Source organism: Eutrigla gurnardus (genome assembly GCF_963514095.1).
Source record: "Eutrigla gurnardus genome assembly, chromosome: 14".
NCBI classification, from domain to species: Eukaryota; Metazoa; Chordata; class Actinopteri; order Perciformes; family Triglidae; genus Eutrigla; species Eutrigla gurnardus.
The window spans coordinates 22,132,549-22,153,408 of NC_139937.1; the positions used below are offsets into that span (position 1 = coordinate 22,132,549).

At 42.7% G+C, this 20,860-nt stretch overlaps 1 protein-coding gene across 1 annotated transcript in view; it reads right to left on the reverse strand.

Annotated features, from left to right (window-relative positions):
- Window positions 1-11,699: 11,699 nt before the first annotated feature.
- agmo (alkylglycerol monooxygenase) overlaps window positions 11,700-20,860 on the reverse strand; it is a 47,745-nt gene continuing 38,584 nt past the window's right edge. Inside the window, 1 exon segment of the mRNA XM_084027160.1 lies at window positions 11,700-12,560. Within this exon segment, the coding sequence (XP_083883286.1) occupies window positions 12,480-12,560 (81 nt within the window). The 3' untranslated portion in view covers window positions 11,700-12,479.

A 20,860-nucleotide genomic window follows, 5' to 3' on the forward strand; every position in this document is an offset into this window, starting at 1 on the left:
AGGGACCCCCTGTGGGGGGAGGATTGTTTTTGATAAGCTGTGGAACTCTGAGTTAACCTATTTCTACCTGAATTTCTATGAACTATTAGGCTGTTCAGTAAACCTATAACGTATATTTTACTTGATATGCACTCATGTCGTTGTAGTGTTTTACAGTATCTGTAGCTATTAATGTGATGCTCATAATTTTCCAGCCATATTTTTCCAGACCCTAATTTTGGATCATTTCCATCAACCGGCATTTTTAATCTTTAATACATGCTTGGATCGGCCGGTATCGGTATCGGCCGATACTTAAAGCTACAATATCGGTATCGGATCGGAAGTGCAAAAAGCTGGATCGGGACATCCCTACTGTGCATATTATTCAATAAAAGTCATATGGTACGTATAGAAAGTAAGACATTTGATGGACCAATAGTATATAGTATGACCTTTATGGAAAGTTACGTGGTATGACATACACACGACTTTCACGGAGGAGACCACTGTTCGTGTCCTGTGTGAAACCCCGAAGTAAACATTGACTTTGCATTGTTATGTAACATTACATAAACTGTTTGAACCAGGCTCACATTTGTAGAATTTTTAGAAACAACAATATTCGTACAGGCCGACTTCTACATGGTCGTTTTCATTTTCTGGAGAAGTATATAAAATGCGTAATATTCTCCACTCCACAGTGAGTGTTATCTCATGAGCCAGACATTGGAGGCTACGCTAGCAGATCGCTGTACAGTATAAAGGTCTAGCTTTGTAGAGCATTGTGCTCACAGGACATCTCTTGTGCTGCAGACATAAAAGGTTACTCAATAACCGTCCTGCTGCTCTTCCTCTCAGACAAGGCTGCACGGATAAAAAGGCCTTAGCTTATGAGCTCGCTGCTTCCTGGAACAAACCTCATACCTCCAATTCCTTTATCGGCCCACCTTTAGATAACCTTTACGTTGTTCACATCTTTCATGTAGCCAATTCCGCCTACAGGAACCACCATTATTTCTGACCCACAAGCCTCAGCATGGATTGAGCTCCATGAACGATGGCTGAACAATGACCCAGATATGGGCGTTGCGTGGGTGGGTGGCAGCTGACCAGCGCGGTTGTGTTTGAGTGCTGCCTGCAGGCTGTCTGTGTAGGTCATGTGGGCGTTTATATTTGTGTCAGGCTGGCAGTTAAAAGTATTGACACGTCCTTCACACATGTGACTGTGTGGGTAACTACCTCGCCTGCCAGACACCGCTCTGGGTCGAGAGGATCCCTTCGGACTAGCTCTTTGGAATTAAGTTGTAGCGGTGGACATGTAAGTGACTTGAGTCACTTCTCACTTGATTACCTCAGTAAACCCATGCTGAAATGCTTTAAACTTGCATTCTCTCTGCTGGCCATTAGGGGGAGACTCTTCTGGTTGCAAAAAGAAGTCTAATTGTATAGAAGTCTATAAGAAAAAGGTCCTACTTCTTGATGTATTAGCGCAGTAAACATTGTAAACATGAGTTTATGGTCTCAATCTCTAGTTTCAAGTCTTCTTCAATCCAGCATGATGTTCATTTAGTACATTATGGTCCATTTAGAGTCCACCAGACCAGAAAGCAGGGGATGCTTTAGGGGCGGGGCTACCTGCTGATTGGCAGGTCACCACCACGCTATGCTAGTTAGCTACTAAGATGACGTTAGACACTTAGCTGTAAAGTTGACCTTGAATTATGAAGCTAACTTTGTTGGCAGCTTCACACCAGAATCCACATGGATACAGATCCAGTAAGGTTGCTGCTCGGGGTCCCGCTCTACTGCTTGTGTTCATCGGATCCACCCGTCGCTCCTCCACAGTCCAAATATGGTCACTTCCTTCACCGATATATAACATATAATTAGGGGTGGGAAAAAAAATCGATATTGCAATATATTGTTGTGCTCTCTGTCGCAATAAATAAATCGATACACTGACGGCAAATATCGATATTTTGGGTCTACGGGTTTTTTTAGACTCCCGTCGGTGCGTCTCAGAGTTTACGGTTCTCAGGAGCGGATCCGCGGGGGCCGCCCGCTGCCTGGTCTGATTGCCTATTTACGGGCAGGATTCCGAGCGGCGCGCTAGAGTTTAGAGGCTCACGGACTCACGGACTCTGGCATCGGGTACCCCGAGGCGGAGGAGGGTCCGCCGACGTGACCCGCCGGCTCCCCGCCGGCGCTGCCCTCGTTTCCCCCGCTAGAGCAGCACCGGTTCAAAAATGAGCGTCATGCGCGAATGACGCGAATGAAGCGAATACTCTAAAATGATCAAGCGGCGCGCGTCTCACGCGATTGTATTCGCGTCCATCGCGTCCGGTGTGAACGCCGCATAAGCGTGGCCGTGTGCTGGCCGGTGCTGTTGTGAGCTTCAAGCGCTTTTCACAAAGCATTGAGGGCATGAGGAACCACTTTTCGGCCGGGCTCGATTGCCTATTTACGGGCAGGATTCCGGGCGGCGCGTGTGCTGCATGTGTGGATCCGCGACGCCGTGTGCTGCCTGGTGTTGCTGTGAGCTCCAAGCGGTTTGAGGCCCGACTTCCCAGGTACTGGATGGGTGAACATAACTCTGCACATAATTGGTTGCATACGGAAATGTGCCCAATATTTCATTTAATTCTGATGTTATTCTTATCTTGTTTAGCTATTGTTAAACTAAAACGGGCACAAGTTTACATAAAACAAGTTGCTACTGACTTTTCAGTATCAGAAAGCACTGTCCTGGTTTACATAAGACATGTTATTAATGTTCATGCACTTTAATGTGTCCAGCTGGACAGTGTTTATTCATTTGTACATTGTACGAAGTTTTGGAATTTATTTTTTATGCATATTTTTTCTTTTTCAGTCACATATCGTGATATATCGTTGATGAAATTTCTTGCAATATATCGAATATCGCAGATATCGTGTATCGTGATATTATCGTTATCGTGGGCCAAATATCGTCACATTATCGAATCGTGAGTTACCCGTATCGTCCCACCCCTACATATAATATATAGTAAACACGGCAAAGGAAGGGATTGGTGCTTTTCTAGACAAACGTTACTGGAAGCCTTCCTGTAACTGTTCTTCATGTTGAGCTCAAATGCGATTAAATGTCGAGCAGCAGTCGAGGCAGATTTATGGTCAAGGCATATAAAAAGTAATCGTAAATTAATGTTACAGTAGATTGTTTTTTCCGATCACACAGGCCTGAGGCATGCTCTTAACTGTAGGAGGTTGGGATTGAACAACAACAACAAAAAAAAACGATTTACTAAAAATGGATCCAATATGTAGCACTCTCCATTCATCCCCTTCACTAGACAGCAGGGGTTAATCATCGTATTGACACTATGGATTACAATAAGTCGTTTCTGGTCAAGCGTTAAAGGAGAAAAACGTGATCGCAATTCTGAGTGAGAAAAAACAAACCCAAACAAAGCATGGAACCGGACTTATGTCCCACTTTACACATCCCACAGGTGTCTGGGAAAGATTTGGGTGAATAAATGAATAATTAATAAGAAATGGGAGCTGCAGGCGTCGGATCACAGGCTATTGGGAAAGTGGAGTGGTACTTGTGGCTCCCTTCCTTTTTTCTCCAGACTTATTGATACAATTTTTATATCTAGATGGTAAAAAATCCTCTTCTGTTCTACAATTCAATGTAAAGAAGATGATACTGGTTAAATAACAACTTAGGTGACTGACTAGGTGGCCCATGTTGCAGACGGACGTTGACATGTAGTAACATAGATATGGTCCTTTAATTGCTACTCATGCTTAATAATATGGTGAATCAGTATGATCATTATGTTATTGCCATAAATATGTGAGAGATTATTAGGTCGTACGGTGTTGACTCCCTCGGGATTAGCCAGAGCTGATACTTATACACTGAAGATTGCAGCACTTCTCATTCACGACATGCTGCAGCTTGAACACTGAGCAGATGGGTTGTAGAGGAAAATATACTGCTATGTAAATTAGCCGTACCCCCCCAAGCACATATATCAATTCTACCCCACTTCTGGCCCTCCGTGCTATAAATAGCAGCCTGAGTGTGGAGTCTAGCACCATGTATCATAATGGGACCATTATGTAAGGTCCTGTCCTGTGCATAAACCCTGACCCTGGGTCTTCCTTCCCGAGGGGGGCCGAGGCCACGCTGAAGCTGGCTGGATAACAGACAGCTGGGCCCCCCCTGACTCACTGTACACCCCCAGGCTGAAGCACCAGAGCATCCCGAGTGAAGAAATAGTGACATTACAGTACCGACACTTCGTTATTAGCCTGCAGGCATCTTCCATTTTTAAGGAAATGTCTCAGTATGTTTTTCATTAAAAATGTGAAATGTGAAAAATGGGGTCATGAAGAAAAATGCATGTGTACACGACTCTACAGTCATAGACATAACTGTTTGCTTTTAAAAATACATTTAGGAGGACACCTAATATGTCCTGGGTGGCTACCGGGAGGCTGGAAAACACACTTTGGAACATTACGATGTGATTATGTTGCTTCAAGTTAAGTGTGCTTTTTAAATATTTAGTCCGACTGAACTTATTGCACTTTTTCCACAGCAGAAATATCAGCCCTGTCACGAGTGCTGCGTTCTCCTACAAGAGAGAAAATAGGATGCAATAAGGAGAAATTTGATATGTTTTGGTTTCATGACGCCCCCATATTTTCACCAAACAAACACACCAGTGAAAACTGCACTGTTACATCAGTATGAAGATTAATTAGCACCGTAGCTGATCAGCTGCAGCATGTAAACATCCGCACAAACATCACTTTGGTCCATTTAGATGGTTATATCTCAAGACACGCCCCTCCAACCAGCTGAGATGATTTATATATCATATTTCCCCTGAGAACCTTTTATCTTTCTTTTAATAACAACATGTTATAAAATGTAGCATTACGTTTTTTTCCTTTGCATTATTTTGCCTTTCATTGAAACAGCCTGACGTTGTTGCAAAGCTGTTCGCCTCCATGCATAATGAGAGGAGGCGAGTTTGATACATCATTTGAAATCATTATTATTTGCATGTGAGAGGCTGAAGATTAAACCCACTACATGTGGGTTCACTGATTGAACAATTTGCTTGTTGATTCTGATTCACAGCTTTGTTTCCGTTGTCATGGTAACTAAACCAAAAACTGGTTAGTATGCTTTTATGCATTCAGTTGTGCAAATCAATTAGTAAGTTTTACTGAAGCGATGTAGGTAGATTTGAGAAATCTCGACTTTGGCGGCCCCTGGTGGTCACTCTTTATATATAGATATTTTCCAAACATTGTGGCTTTAATAATAAATTCAATGCAACATGCTGTGAGAATAGCCCAGATTTTCAAAATGACATATGTCAGTAACGTGTGTCCAACATCCACCGTTGAGCCTAGAGGGGAGACACACTCCATAGATGAAAGAATATGGAAATACTATCACAGAGGCATTACTGCATGCATGCGCCCACATTTGTGCATCCATGCACGTGTGTGTATGTGTGTTGTGTGTAGTGGGACTCCCCTCTGTCCCCCTGCAGACTGTTGGTGCAGAGCATTGAACTATACCATCATGGCATCATGAGTCACTGGAACATTCTGTGGCTCTAAGGGAGCAAATCACATTTGTTCGCTCTTCCCATCTGCTACCATCAGAGTGGGAGCCGAAACAGACAAATAAAACCAAGTGTTACTGCTAAGATATAAGAACATACTTGTAGAGATTATAGAGAGCTTTAATGAAAAAAAAAATAAGTGTAAGTTAAATTGATAATGCTAAATATTGTCTTATGTATTTGCTGCACTGCACTTTACAGAGTTCACCTGTCAATAACGCAGTGTGGGTGTGAAAAGAAAAGAAGCCATATTTTTTTATCCCTTTCATTTATTGTGTTTATATATATATATATATACTTCTTTTGTAAATATGTCTTTTTTGTTTTCTTGTTTCGTTAACTCACTGTGATAAATAAAATAATAAGTAGGATTGATGTGCTTTTCTTTGGACTTCTATTGATGCAGTTTCAGCTCCTGCATCTGCTGTTTTCTTTATCCCACCATATGCTCGTGTTCAAGGCCACTTCTGGAGTCTCACCAACATGTTGTGTGTGTCAATAAATTCTAGAAACACAGTGAATGCCTTTGCTACTTCGTGAAACATTTAAAAAAAAAAGTAAGCTTCTTCATCGTCTACTTAAATGACATTACATTTAAAATCACTTTTTTTATGCTCCAGTGGAATGAGCGGTTGGTTTGTGGACTACGCTTTTGAAGCCTTGAGTTGGGCACTGGACAACCAGTGAAAGGAAGTGACCATATCCATATTTGGACTGCGGAGGAGCGACGGGTGGATCTGGATTGAACACAAGTAAGAGTGGTACCCTTACTGGATCTAGATCCATCTGGATTCTGGTGTTAGGCTGCTAACAAAGTTAGCTTCATAATTTAAGGTCAACTTTACAGCTAAGTGTTGAAGTCATCTTAGTAGCTAACTAGCATTGGTAGCGACCTGTCAATCAGCAGGTAATCCCCGCCCCCTAAAGCATCCCCTGCTTCCTGGTCTGGTTGACTCTAAATGGACCATAATGTACTAAATGAACATCATGCTGGATTGAAGAAGACTTGAAACTAGAGATTGAGACCATAAACTCATGTTTACAATGTTTACTGAGATAATACATCAAGAGGAGTAGGACCATTTTCTCATAGACTGCTATACAACCAGAGAGGAGTCGCCCCCTGGTGGCCAACAGTTTAAGACACTTAAACTTAAACAGTAAGTTTCCTCCTGGACAAAACTCACACAGCCTAAACCAACCAACACTTGGTGCAGCCTGAATCGGTAATTTGGGTTGAGTTGAACCTTAAAAAACGACAATGGCCGCTTCACTTCTTTACATAAGCAATGACAGATAAAGCACGTAATATCGCGTCGGTACTCACGAGTCCGGCAGAAGAGGAATGAGCAGCCGTCGACAGCGGGAGACCAGCGGATAAACTCCGTAGCGGTCCAACGGAGCTTCCCAAATCCTCCATCTCAGTCACAAAACGTCCGGTTGCTATATCCAATAAATCAGCGTAGCAACAAATCCACACGCTGCGTGATGACGACATGACGTGACGTCGTATTACCCGGGTACTTCATATGAAAAAGCTAACAGCGACAGCTAACGGCAATTATGCTAGGCTAGCTCCATTAGCAATACGCTTTTTGACACGTAGTCAGTTTATAGACGCATTATATTAAATATATTAACTCATTTGAACCTCCTGTAGATTCTAATAGTCCAAACCACCAGCTAACTGTTCCTCACCACTTAGTTTCAGACGTTGTTGCTCCAGTAAAATATCCATGTTCCACTCGCAGGTAATAATCGCTTCCACCGAAACCCCGCCCCCTCCACCGGAGACAACTAAGCCCCGCCCCTCATACGTCTCAAACAAACTACGCTATTTAACCTTTGAATCGATGAGGTTATGTTTACATTTTTACGAGTTTTAACCATTTATGAGAGTTGTCTTAACCATATTTGTGCATTTTAAATGTTTTAAGGGCAATCTTTGAATGGAAATGTGGCCAGAGGTGAAGCCAAAGTGCCTTAAACTGTCATTCTCTCTGCTGATCACCAGGGGGCGACTCCTCTCTGATTGTATAGAAGTCTATGAGAAAATGCTGCTACTTCTCGAGTTTATGGATCTATGATGAAAATTGAAAGGGGAACAGTATAAAAGTAGAAAATAATATTTTTTTTTTATAAATTAGAGTTAATGCAAACACTGTAAAATGTCATAAACGTCGTCGATGCACAAAATACCAGGAGGGGAAGCACAATCATGTCATCGCTCCCGTTACCGTGGCAGCCGTCAGCATCTCTAACAGGTGGGATCGGCGGAGTCGCCTGGTGCATTCGGCCGTGTGCAGGTTTCTCCTGACCGCTGCTCAAGTGATCTCTCCTCGACCCAGTGAACACATTCTCACGCCGATGCCGGAGCTGTGATGGTATCGACCTGGCACGCCAACGTCACCGTTTATATCTGGTGGGGAGCAGAAATCCTGGCTTCGTAGTTCAGGCCTCAGCTTTTTAAGGGAATTATTCAGACAAAAATAAATAAGACAGAGATGTCTGAAAATATTGTAATGGAGAGAATGACACCATCCTTATCCTCTCAGTGATTGAAGATTAAATTCTTGTTAAAAAGCTGCCTGGATGAAATCCCTGCTGTTTGGGTTTTTGCCCCCTTTTACATTACAGCCGGATCTAATTCCCATCGACTGCCTCATCGATCGTCTTTCTTGAGCGACACTTCCCCCCACAGTTCCATTAACAGAGACCCCGGGCTGGATTCCCTCACCGCCTATTAGTGGATTTCATGTAAAGGTGAAGGCCGTATCTTCCTACACTTGGATCAATACGTCAGCTGGATCGCTCCGATAACCCGCCGGATCATTTAAAAGCAGAGAACGCTGCGCGAGCACGGCAGCAACGAGTATTTAATCACATATTTGACAAAATGGACTGGAGATAATAACTTTAAAATAAAATCAAGGGCATATCCGGTCAGTCAACACGTGTATGTGAGTACATGTAAACAGGCATACCACTGGTTCTTATGCCTTTTTAGTGTGTAATGTAATGCAGGAAGACTAGCTGGGTACTAAGGTACCAGCTAATGGGGATCCTTAATAAACAATAAACAATAAACAATATTCTCAAGTAGAAGTAAAGATACTTGTGTTCAAAATGACTTGTAAAAGTACTGATTCAACTTCTTTACTGAAGTTAAAGTGTAAAAGTGCAGGCTCTGAAAGTAAAAAGTATTCCTATGAAGGACATACTGGCTTTCGTCTACTAAAATTATAATCGATAATTCCCTTCAAATGCATTAAAACTAAAGAAACAAGCCTGTTTTGAACATGTGAGAAGTAGAAAGTACGAAGTTGTCAGAAAAATAAATCCTCAGGTAAAGTACAGATACCTGAGAATCCTACGTAAGTACAGTAATGTAGTATTTGTACTGTTACTTCCCATCTCTGCCAACGATCCTCTCCTGAAATCTGCTCCTCTTTCATAAAGTGATGAGTCACCAAGTAACTCATTTGCATGATATCTGCCTAGCAGCTGGTTTGTCACGGCCAATCATATTCATGTCTGATGATTTAAGGATTTGTAGCAAAATAATAATAATAATAAAGAAACATCACTGTATAAAATGATCTGTTGTGACCTCTATGGCATGCATGATGATGTCACTTCCATGTAGCATCTGCTGTTGATCTGCTATCCAAGCCCATAAAAGGATCCATGTTTGGGTTAAAAAGTGTCATGTGACCAGGTGGGAATGTCAACGTGTTGATCTGCTGATATGTGAACTCGTTAATAAACATGTGATCACTAAGATGTAAACTAAGACCCAAGGGAAGCAAAAACTTCAGATACCTGTGAAACTATATGTGAAGTAACAATAAGAGTAATTAACACGTGTTAATGATGTTTTGCATGTGATGAAAGTCTATTTGTGACTCTATACCAACATTGTCTGAATATAAATCTGCCCGTGAGCAAGGCACCTGCACCTGCAAGCTGTTGTCATTGCTAGACTAGTTGCATACTATCAGGAGACACTATGAAATGCTCTGGTGCCTCAACTTGGCATCAATTCAGCTGCGTATCCTTTATGAACGCGCCGAGACATGACCGGCGGTCTGCTGGGTGAAAGTCCTGTGTTTGTTGGACTTTTTATTCAAACCCTCCTGCTATGTGGACTTTGTTTCTATTAGACATCAACCGGCTAACAGATCAGCCGATCTCCGAACGTCATAATAACAGAGATGTACGTTGGGATCGTGCATCGGTATCAGACCCCCCCAGGAATGGGACTAACCCCTAACCCAGACCGCTATCTGGGATCCCAGTAACCACAAGTATGCACATAAAATGTCACCTGCAATTAAGTTGGATGTTTTATTTATCAGTTCATTGTGGTTTAATTCTGTTTTGCTGAATTAATTTGCCATTCGAAGGCTTAATGTTTCCCCGAACAACTTACTGTTTATGCCCTTAAAGGGGTGAATCCCACTGAGGTGGTATCATGGTCCTGAAACCAGGAAGAGCATCAGGCAGAGGAGCTGGAAGCATCTGACTGATGATGTCAGCTGAATGCAAAATAATGACAAACTCACCTTTAACGTCGTTTCAGTCACGATCCTCACGTCTTGTTTAAGGATTTTCTGTTCTCAGTCTGTGAAAACTCTCTTTAAAGTCTATTTTCTGGGGTTACACTTGTTTTAAACTACATTTAAAAAAACTAAACAGCTAAAATCCTGTGGATCCTCATCATCCCTGATGTCATGATTGCGGTTTGGTTTGAACAGCTGCTGGAAATCAGTGACGACTGAAGACTTCTGATTTTAAAGGCAAGAGGAAATGAAAAAAGGCCTTTTTAACCCTTTCAGATCACATCCCCGGTCATATTGTGCACCAAATTATGTACAAATGTAGGTGGGGTTGGGATTGATGATGTTTGATGTGTTATGATATAGGTTTTTTAATACTCTCTTTATATTGAATCGTTATTAAATTTAATGTTCCACCAACCTTCCCGGGACTACATGCATCTCTCCTTGTTTTATATAAGGCTAATGTGTTTTTTGTATGTATATGTATGTATATATATTGCAGACATTTTGTTTGTTCTCTGTGAGCAACCACAGTGATGATGTAACGATGCTGTGACATCATCTGCGTCGTGATCTAGGAATAAAAGTGTGATAGAGTGTAAGAGTGAGATACGGTAGAAAAGAATACATCCTTAACAAAGACCTTAAATAGTTAAATAAACGTGGATGTTTCCTTCCAGCTGCAGACGAACATGAAGAGGAGCTCGCCGTGTGTTGATCCTCACAGATGTTACCTGCATCTGTCAGGTGATCACGTCTCCGTGATCCTGGTGCTCATATGTAGCTGTGATGCCATCTGCAGACCTGTTCACGTCGCCCCCCCCCCCGCCATGAATATTCATAACCTCTTTCACAAAACCCAGTCATTTACATAATCTGCATAATGTGATGTTTTTCATAACGATCGCTACATAATTTCACACTGATATGAACATTTTTTTAATAATGCAGGGGAACGTAGGCGGCTTCAGAGAGAATGTTCCGTTATTCAGCAACAATCAGATAAAACACATAATTAGCACTTTTTCCATATTTGTCTTCTCATATTACATTTACTGTATATCACGACACATTTGTTAATTATGTATTTAGGTATCATTTTGAGCCACATATTTAAGGTGTGCTTTATCGAGATGTTTTTTTATTTAAAATGTGATCATGTTGCTTTGACAGACAAATCCTCTATACTGTACTTAATATTAAAAAATATATATATAAATTATATGAATTTTTATATTTGCATATAATGTGTTAAATATCACACAAATGAACATTTTAATGTTAATTTTCAGACTCCTTGATGTCCTTGCAGCCGTTTGGTTTTTAATAAATAATAAAAATATAATCATAACTTTGATATATGATGTTAAAGGGCAAAATTTGAGGCTTTTATTGTAGAATTTTGTCCCTCAGCATCGATATTTCTCCTAAATTTACTAAAAGTTAGCATGACTTGTAAACATGTCTTTATCAGATTTCTGTTCTGGAAATCTAGTAAATTAGGACACATTTGATAACAGAATGCCTCATTTGCATATTTAAAAATAAAATCCCACCCTGCTGAATGGAGATCTCAGATGCACGGATGAAGCTGCAGCTTGTTAACAGGATGTGGAGTCACAAGACTTCTGGCGGCTGCTAACAGCACCATCTGCTGCGGAGCGCTCGTCACTCCCACTCAAGAGCTGGAGGCTGAACCTCGGAGGAAGGTTTCCGACGCCGCGCTGCTCAGACCTGCAGCGAGGCCGCTCGTTCACGCAGGAAGAACCGGAGACGGTCGCCAACGTTACAACCGTTTTAATTGCAACACAGAAATGATGACAGACAGTGAACAAGTGCAGGTTTAAAGTGTTGTTAGAAAAGCACCAGTATTTGTCTTATATAGGAGGGTATATGTTGCATAGTGAGGGCAGAATAAAACTTTTAACAAGGTGGTTCCTGTATAATACAAACATGTTAATATTAATATTTATATATTAGTACTTTAATCAGCAGCAGCTCGGTTGGATCAGTGTAGGACAGAAGCAGCACGACGTATACAGAGAAGTAGATTTGATGGAGAGCACCAGTTAACCTCGCCTCACGGCTGATTGACGTGATGACACGTTAATGTTACATCATTAAAAGTCAAAAGTGAGTCAAGCAGAAGCTGAAACAACAGCTTTCAATTAAAAAAGCAGCAGCAGTACGTCAGTGTTACATACAGCAGAGGTAGCGCACGTTTCAGATGATTAAATATGAATAACACGTCGATAATTCGGACTTCTTGTGGATACGGATTCAGTGGTGTTGCTTTTCAGTCGGCCTTCTTCTTGATGCTCAGCAGCTGGTTGAAGCTCTGCAGAGCCCAGTACAGCAGGGAGAGGGAGACAAAGGCCTGCACAACACACACAGAGGGAAGGGAGAGGACGGCGTCATTGTGAGATGAAGGCGAGCTGATGAAGCCGAGAGGATCCGAGGACCGAGAACGTCTGCTAACGAGGCGACGTGTTAACGAGCTGACGGCCCACTTTAAAGGTGGACGTGTTGAGTTACAAAAAGGGGGCCAATTAATCTGCCAATTAACTGACAAATTGTTTGAGTAACCCAAGTTGACGTGTTTAATTTAATTTTACTCAAAATATTTTCAGTTTATCGTCCAGCCAGAGAACATTTGACAATTAATCAACAATCTAAACAGATTACTTCTGACTCAACTCATTGATCTCTAGATATTTGTACATTAACCTATGAAACCAAACTTCTTTCCTTTCTTTTTTAACAATTTAATCTTTAATTATGTTGGTTTTCTTTGTAAATTCCTATTAATTATTATTAGATCGAAGACCTGATCTCATTCTGCTTTTAGGAGCTTCTTTAAAAGAAGAACTTTTTCACTAGAATTTCAAAAAGCTCTCTTACATTCAGCAGATGGTGTCATTGTGCTCCATGTCAGCAGCTTTCAATAATAATAATAATAATTAAAGACTAGAACGCACTTATTGGAGGGATTATCACGCCCCGAAGAGAAAACAAGAGAGAGAAAGTGTGACGGGTCTCGTTTACGATCCGTCAACGTGAAGAGAAACACCGAAGGAGAAACTGTAATTGAAAGAAAACAGTCGGAGCCGGGACGAAGTGGAAAGTGGGGCTCAGAGGTTAAGGACCGGGTCTTCTCCCCTGGTGCTCTCACGACGGGGTCATGGGGGTCACCGTCATGGGGGACCTCGCTGTTCTGAAGGGGGGGGGGGGGGTTCGCCTCCACCCCTCACTGCGTTCTGGCCCATAAACTGCATCCTACATCGCAGCTCAAGCCAAAACCCGACCGCTGTCCATCACAGGCAGAACAGCCTGATGGGAAAAAAAGCAGCGTTTCCTCCTGGACATGGCAGCTGTTTTCCTCTGAGACTCAGGGCGAGAGGGAGAGAGAGAGAGTACAACACAGACCTCTCTCTCTCCTTCTCTACCTGAAACCTCCATCGAGAGACGAAACAAATCAGTTTATCAAAAGTGTTTCTAGTGAAGATAATTCATGATCTTAACATGGATTAAACATATTTTACTACTCTATTTGTACTTTCAAACTTTCCAGCCTAAATACTTTCAGAGATCATCAAGTAAAGGAAATAAGAGATAATCATTTACATATGATGTGAAAATGTTAATTATTCTTTAAAAGAGCATTCAATAACATCTATTTTAGACCTTCATATGTTTACAAACCAGACAAAAATGTTATTCCCTGGAAACAACAGATTTGCTAGGGGTTGTGGGTAGTGTAGTTTCTCAGAAGGAAATAGGGCCTAAAACATTGAGCTTCCACTCAGTAGATAAAGCTGCTGCTGCTGATAAATCCACTCAATGCAATTTAAACACGACGGCTGAAAGTCTGTAATCCCTGAGGTAAAAACCAGATGTTAGATCGTGAATACCTGAAGCTGCGTTTGCGTCCGTCTCGGAGACGGATTGGGATCGAGATGCTCGGAGGAACCTCGCAAATCACGCGACAGGAGAAGAAGTTTGTATGAAAGCCGCATGTCGAGGCGAGGGCACCTTTCCCTCCTCGCCTCTCATCTCTCCTCATTCAGCTGCTTCTTAATGGACTCGGTAGAGAAAAATCCATGTGGGACAGATTACATGGTGGAAGGAAGCGGGTTTGATCGTCTACAAATAAGCAGCGTGGCAACCAAAGTAGAGATCTCAGCAACTCCTCTCACACTCACTCTGTTCTGGAGGCTCTTTGTTAGCGGCGCTAACAGACGAGGACACGAGGCCTCCCTCACTCAGGGGACGACGTCTCTTTCTCAGACGTTCTCAAGAACTTTCATTTAGCTTCAAGATTCATAACGAGAACATCGACTTAATGTTCTCACAACATCTGCACACGGAAACTACGGTTGTGATTTAAGGTCAAGGAGTTAAGGCAATAAATGGTGGCCTTTAGGCAGCGTTTCTCTAAGTGTTGGAGGGCAAAGAGAGCATAACGGGGCGGACTAGTATTTTGATATCGTAATCTGATCGGAATAACGCTTTCACGTTAGCATTTGTGTTCATTCAGACCGAATGGAACATTTACATTTACGGCATTTAGGAGGTGTTCAAGCACGCCCAATTGCTGGTATACAACAGAGATAAGTGCTAAGAACGGTATCTGACGGGGACTAAATGAGACAAACGAACCAAAAAAACAGAGAACTTGTTCTCGGTTCACAGTAAACGGAGACGAGGAGAAACCAGCGAAGTTAATGTAAATGTTTTTCTCTATTTTGGAAAAAGCACCGAATCTATACAAAAAAACAAAAAATAAATAAAACAGAAATTACAGTAAAAAAAACCTCATGTTTGCAATGTTTACTGAGATAATAAATCAAGAAAGAAGTAGGACTATTTTCTCATAGACTTCTATACAACCAGAGATGAGTCGCCCCCTGGTGGGGAGCAGAGAGAATGAAAGGCGTTGGCTTCACTTCTCAGACCCGGAGGTTGTCGTCTGATTAAAAGAGTTTTAAAGAGAGGTTGCTTTTTATTTATTTATTTATTTTTTTTACACAACAGAAATGACTGAACGAATGCCGAACAGAATATTCTTGATATTGATGTTAATTTAATAAAGTGTTCAAGCATAAAAGTTTAATTTGGTCCATGTCGTGTTGCCTTTGATCAACACTCGGTTACAGCAAATGTAAACTGCAGGTTTTGTGAAGTGATGCAAACTTTGGTCTCCTACATGAAAGTTAGGTTTGTATAACCAGGACGCTACTTCTGCAGGATTTCATTGGATGATATCAGGAGGTTCAGAAACGTCCGGTATTGATAAGGATTTGACAACCGATGCCTCTGTGGTGCATCGCAGGCATCACATTTATCTTAAAACAATAACTGTTCAGGCCTTGAGGGGAACTCGAACTGTCAAACTTTCTTATTTTTCATCCCTCCTGCTACCGGCGAGGCTCGACGGAGGGCTGGAGGTATCGGATTAATCCCTCCGAGTGACATTTCTACATCTTGAAAGATGAGCCGGCCAAACGCACTAAAGCCGGCGATACGAAGTCGCAGCAGAGCTGTAAACCGTGACGTGAGTGGATGAGCTGCACGCACACAGTTTACAACCAATTTCTGATTGTCATAAACATTTCTGAGGACCGCTTTCCCAAAGAAATGAGAAAAAAAACACAACATGACAAAAAAAAGGAGAAAAAAAGAAGAGTGAATAAACTGGGCTGTAAATATGTGTTATGCGCTGTCAGATGTAATGACCAAAGTAAATATGCTGCTTACCCTCACCCATCACTGCCTGCCATTATGAATCCAAATGTAATGTATTCAGGATCAGATTTCCTCACCACATACTTGGAGCTCTAACTGCTGCAGGGTTTTTCTCCAGCATCACTTTTTCCTTTCAAAAAAAAAGAAAAAAAAAAGGATCCATTCTGTGTCACTGCATCCGAGGAAACCTCAGCTCGCTGACGGTGGTAGAACCCGTTTGTCTCTAGTTCTAATTTACGGCGAATTTTCACATTGTTTTTTTTAATTTTTATAATCTCGCTACTTCTAGTTGTTGTTGAAGTTTGATTTATTTTACTCTAAATGGACCAAAATGTACTAAATGAACATCATGCTGGATTGAAGAAGACTTGAAACTAGAGATTGAGACATAAACTCATGTTTACAATGTTTACTGAGATAATACATCAAGAGAGAAGTAGGACCATTTTCTCATAGACTTCTATACAACCAGAGAGGAGTCGCCCCCTGGTGGCCAGCAGAGAGAAGTAGGACCATTTTCTCATAGACTTCTATACAACCAGAGAGGAGTCGCCCCCTGGTGGCCAGCAGAGAGAAGTAGGACCATTTTCTCATAGACTTCTATACAACCAGAGAGGAGTCGCCCCCTGATGGCCAGCAGAGAGAAGTAGGACCATTTTCTCATAGACTTCTATACAACCAGAGAGGAGTCGCCCCCCTGGTGGCCAGCAGAGAGAATGACAGTTTAAGGCACTTCAGATTTGGCTTCACTTTTCAGAACCGGAGTTTGCCGTCTGATAAAGGAACACAAACAGCAGATTAATTAGATTACTGTGTTTCCTTGAATATGTGTAACAATAACAGAGATTGCAGGTCTTTTATTATAGTCTTGTACAAAAAGACCTGAAATCTGATGTTTCAATCGTGTTTTAATCTCGCTGCATTACGCAGAAGTGAATCATCTCTGAGCCTGAGAAAACTGTAGTTTTATTTCTGAGCCATATTGCCCGGCCCTCGATCTCACAATAGCAAAGTTTTGTTTCCAGTTTTTGCAACGGGCATTACAAGCCTATAAAGCCCCTTTACCACTGGACAAAATAACCCAGAAACACCCACGAACATCTGGCTTTTGTCTCCGATGGGAAAGGTTACAATCAGCGTCCATTCCCAGAACGAATGACTCTCCAGTAGTCAGCGTATTCATCCGGAAACACAACCGCCGGGTGGACATGTGATCAGATCACCAGAGTTCAGTGGCTATGCTCTCCCCAAAGCACCAGCCTCCATTGACAGAAAGAGTCGTTTAACCTCGCCGATTATGGAATCACACTTCAGTCAAGCTCGACAGAAACTAAATGAAACTCAACAGAACTGTCTTTGTTCATCTTTCCACTGATCCAACAATCATTCAAAATCAGCCAAATACGAGATCAATCACAAGATTATGAAACGAGATTCAGACATTTACACGATCGGCTATTTGGATCCAAATCACTCATTCAGGACTCAATATCCAAGGAGTTCTATGTAGAGGACTATACAGAGGACCATGTAGAGGACTATGTAGAGGACCATGAGGAGTATATAGAGGACCATGTAGAGGACTATATAGAGGACCATGTAGAGGACTTTATAGAGGACCATGTAGAAGAATATATCGAGGAGAGGACCATGTAGAGGACTATATAGAGGACCATGTAGAGGACCATGTAGAGGACTATGTAGATGACCATGTAGAGGACTATATAGAGGACCATGTAGAGGACCATGTAGAGGACTATGTAGATGACCATGTAGAGGACTATATAGAGGACCATGTAGAAGACTATATAGAGGACCATGTAGAGGAGTTTATAGAGGACCATGTAGAAGACTATGTAGAGGACCATGTAGAGGAGTATATAGAGGACCATGTAGAAGACTATATAGAGGACCATGTAGAGGAATATATAGAGGACCATGTAGAGGACTATGTAGAGGACTATATAGAGGACTATGTAGTGGACCATGTAGAGGACTATGTAGAGGACCATGTAGAGGACTATATAGAAGACACAAGTCTAAACACTTCAATACCTGCTTCATCTAAGGACATGCATCCTTATACCATTTTCTTTTTAACACGGTCTGAATGTCCAACATGATGTCAACACCGTTCTTCATCTCCTGCCTGAAGAGAGAATTTACCCTCTCAGAACTGGAAACACAGTCAAATCTACAAACGTTAAAACGACGGGACATCTGCAGCTCCGACGTAAACGCATCGGCATCGACCTTCGGAACGAGGCGGCTCTCCTCCGCGGTCATCTCGTGTGCTGTAGATGGACATAAAGCATCAAGCAGATGCACCCCAGGGTGCACTCTGGTGCCCCCGGCGGCTTCCATCCTGCAGCCTTCAGGGGGTTAACATGGCAGAGCCTCGCCGCTCTCCAGCTGCAGCTGCACTCGTGATTGAAATGAAAACAAGACAGAATGGCTGCTGTCAGACGTGTGATATATGACCTGTAATGGGATGTTTCCAGAACTCTCTCTCTCTCCCCATATGGCGGCCTACAGGCCACCAGTCCTGGACTGAACTCCGTCGGAAAATAACTTTTTGTTTTCACCTGGCCGCCGAGCCGGAGTGGGAGGAGTTTGATTAAATTGGTGAAAATAAAGCATATTTCACATATCTGCTGTGCTGTTTGAGCCAAAGATACGAGCAGCACTGTAAACAATGAAGTACTAAGTAGTACACACAAGTGTGTAGTTATATTTGTATATTTTCTTTTGTTAATATTTCACTGGCTGATTAGCAGCTGTTGAAGGCATTTTTATTCCCACAAATCCCAGTATTTTATTTAAAAACAAAAAAAGATTGAATTCTTCCTATGAAAAGAGAAAAGTACTCATTAAAATATATATATTTTGTTAAAAAAAGGGATGGGTAAATGGATGCATACAAGTATAGCAGGCATCAACCTGCATTCAAAGCCGAAGATCCTTAAACTGTCGTTCTCTCTGCTGGCCACCAGGGGGCGACTCCTCTCTGGTTGTATAGAAGTCTATGAGAAAATGGTCCTACTTCTCTCTTGATGTATTATCTCAGTAAACATTGTAAACATGAGTTTATGGTCTCAATCTCTTAAGCGGGTCTTACCTGCTGATTGACAGGTCGCTACCATGCTACCAATGCTAGTTAGCTTCTAAGATGACTTTAACACTTAGCTGTAAAGTTGATCTTGAATCATGAAGCTAACTTTGTTAGCAGCTTCACACCAGAATCCAGATGGATCCAGATCCAGTAAGGGTGCTGTCTGTTTCCATCAGATCCACCCGTCGCTCCTCCACACTCCAGATATGGTCACTTCCTTCAAAACTGTCGTCCACAAACCAACGGGTGACGTCACCATGACAACGGCCACTTCTTATATACAGTCAGTGGTGTGTCAGTCGGTACCGACACACATGAAACGCACATCACACACAAACACTTTGAAACATGCACAGTCCGAGGCAAGAACACCTGCACACACACAGGAACACGTGTAGCTAAACACACACACACACACACACACACACACAGACCCACACACACACACACACACACAAAGAGGACTTCCTGTCAGATCATTACGAGCAGATATTCGCCCTCTGTGTTCGGGTTGTTTGAGCAGACTCAGGAAGGATACGCTGAGCAGGTTAATGTCCCACCAGAGAGTCGCTGCAGTGCCTGCTATGCAGCACAGCCATGGGAAATATCACCATCACACACACACACACACACACACACACACACACACACACACACACACACACACACACACACACACACACACACACACACACACACACACACACACACACACACACACACACACAGGGACTCTGCAGCCAGATAAAACACATGTGAAAAGGCCGTTGCTACACGGTGAAAGTGTAGCAAAACACAGCGCGGTGTGATCGTCCGCCAGCTCAGAATGATAGAGTTGTTTAGAGGTTTTCCTCGTCACATCTGGTGTTTGTCCTCGCCGGCCGCAGGTCTGCCGGAGGGTCACATGTGAAGTCGACGACGACGGCGAGGCCAATACGCCTCATTGAAAAGACTTCGGGCCCCTTGGCAGCGACATTCGGCCCTCAATAAGAGAAGTCTTCACCTCATCAGCAGCCACACTGTTCGCTGGGTGGCCACGCTGGCGTTCTCATTGGCCGGTCAGCAGGAGAAAAAAAAAAAAACATGGAAGCCAGAGCGGCGGGCCGGCGTCCAAGGGAAGGGAGGGGGGGGGAGGACAAACACACACAAAAACAGAGCCTGGTTGTATTTACAAGGTGCAAAGAGAAGACGGGCGTGTGAAGGAGTTCAGCGGGAGTCCGGGGAGGAGAAGCCGAGGATGGATGAGCCTCCGAGGAGTATCTCCACCACGGCTCCGTCCAGCTCACCCACTCACGCTCACACAGGAATATCACAGCCTCTGTTTTGAATTCCTACTGTGGAGCTCGGAGCCAACTCTTCCAACCCAAAAGAGGAAAGTAATCAGTGAAAGTAATGCAACACAGGCGGCTGTAATCAGCTCAACCACCAGGACGGAGAATCTCTGCCGCCAGCTTTTCCAAGGTGTTAGCACGACGACAAACACGCTCCATGAAGATCTACCGCACCATTCACTTTTATTTGACTGCGACAGTGAAACACATCTGATCAGCTGAAGTCTATTAACCAAAAAAAAAAAAAGCTCCAAAGATAATAATTCAAAACGGACGGCTGGTGGGAACGCGTGAGGCCTCTGAGGTGGCGGCTGGATTCTGTGCAGAGACAGGAATTGAGCAACTTGCTGCTGTAAGAAGAAGAAGAGGAGGTCTGTTTTCTGAGAGGTGGATCAGGACCTCCGAGTGGGAGAAGCTGGATTTGAAGGTTCTCTGGAAATAACCAAGGAGAGCATGAGGACATCACCTCAGGAGCTACGATAACGCCTC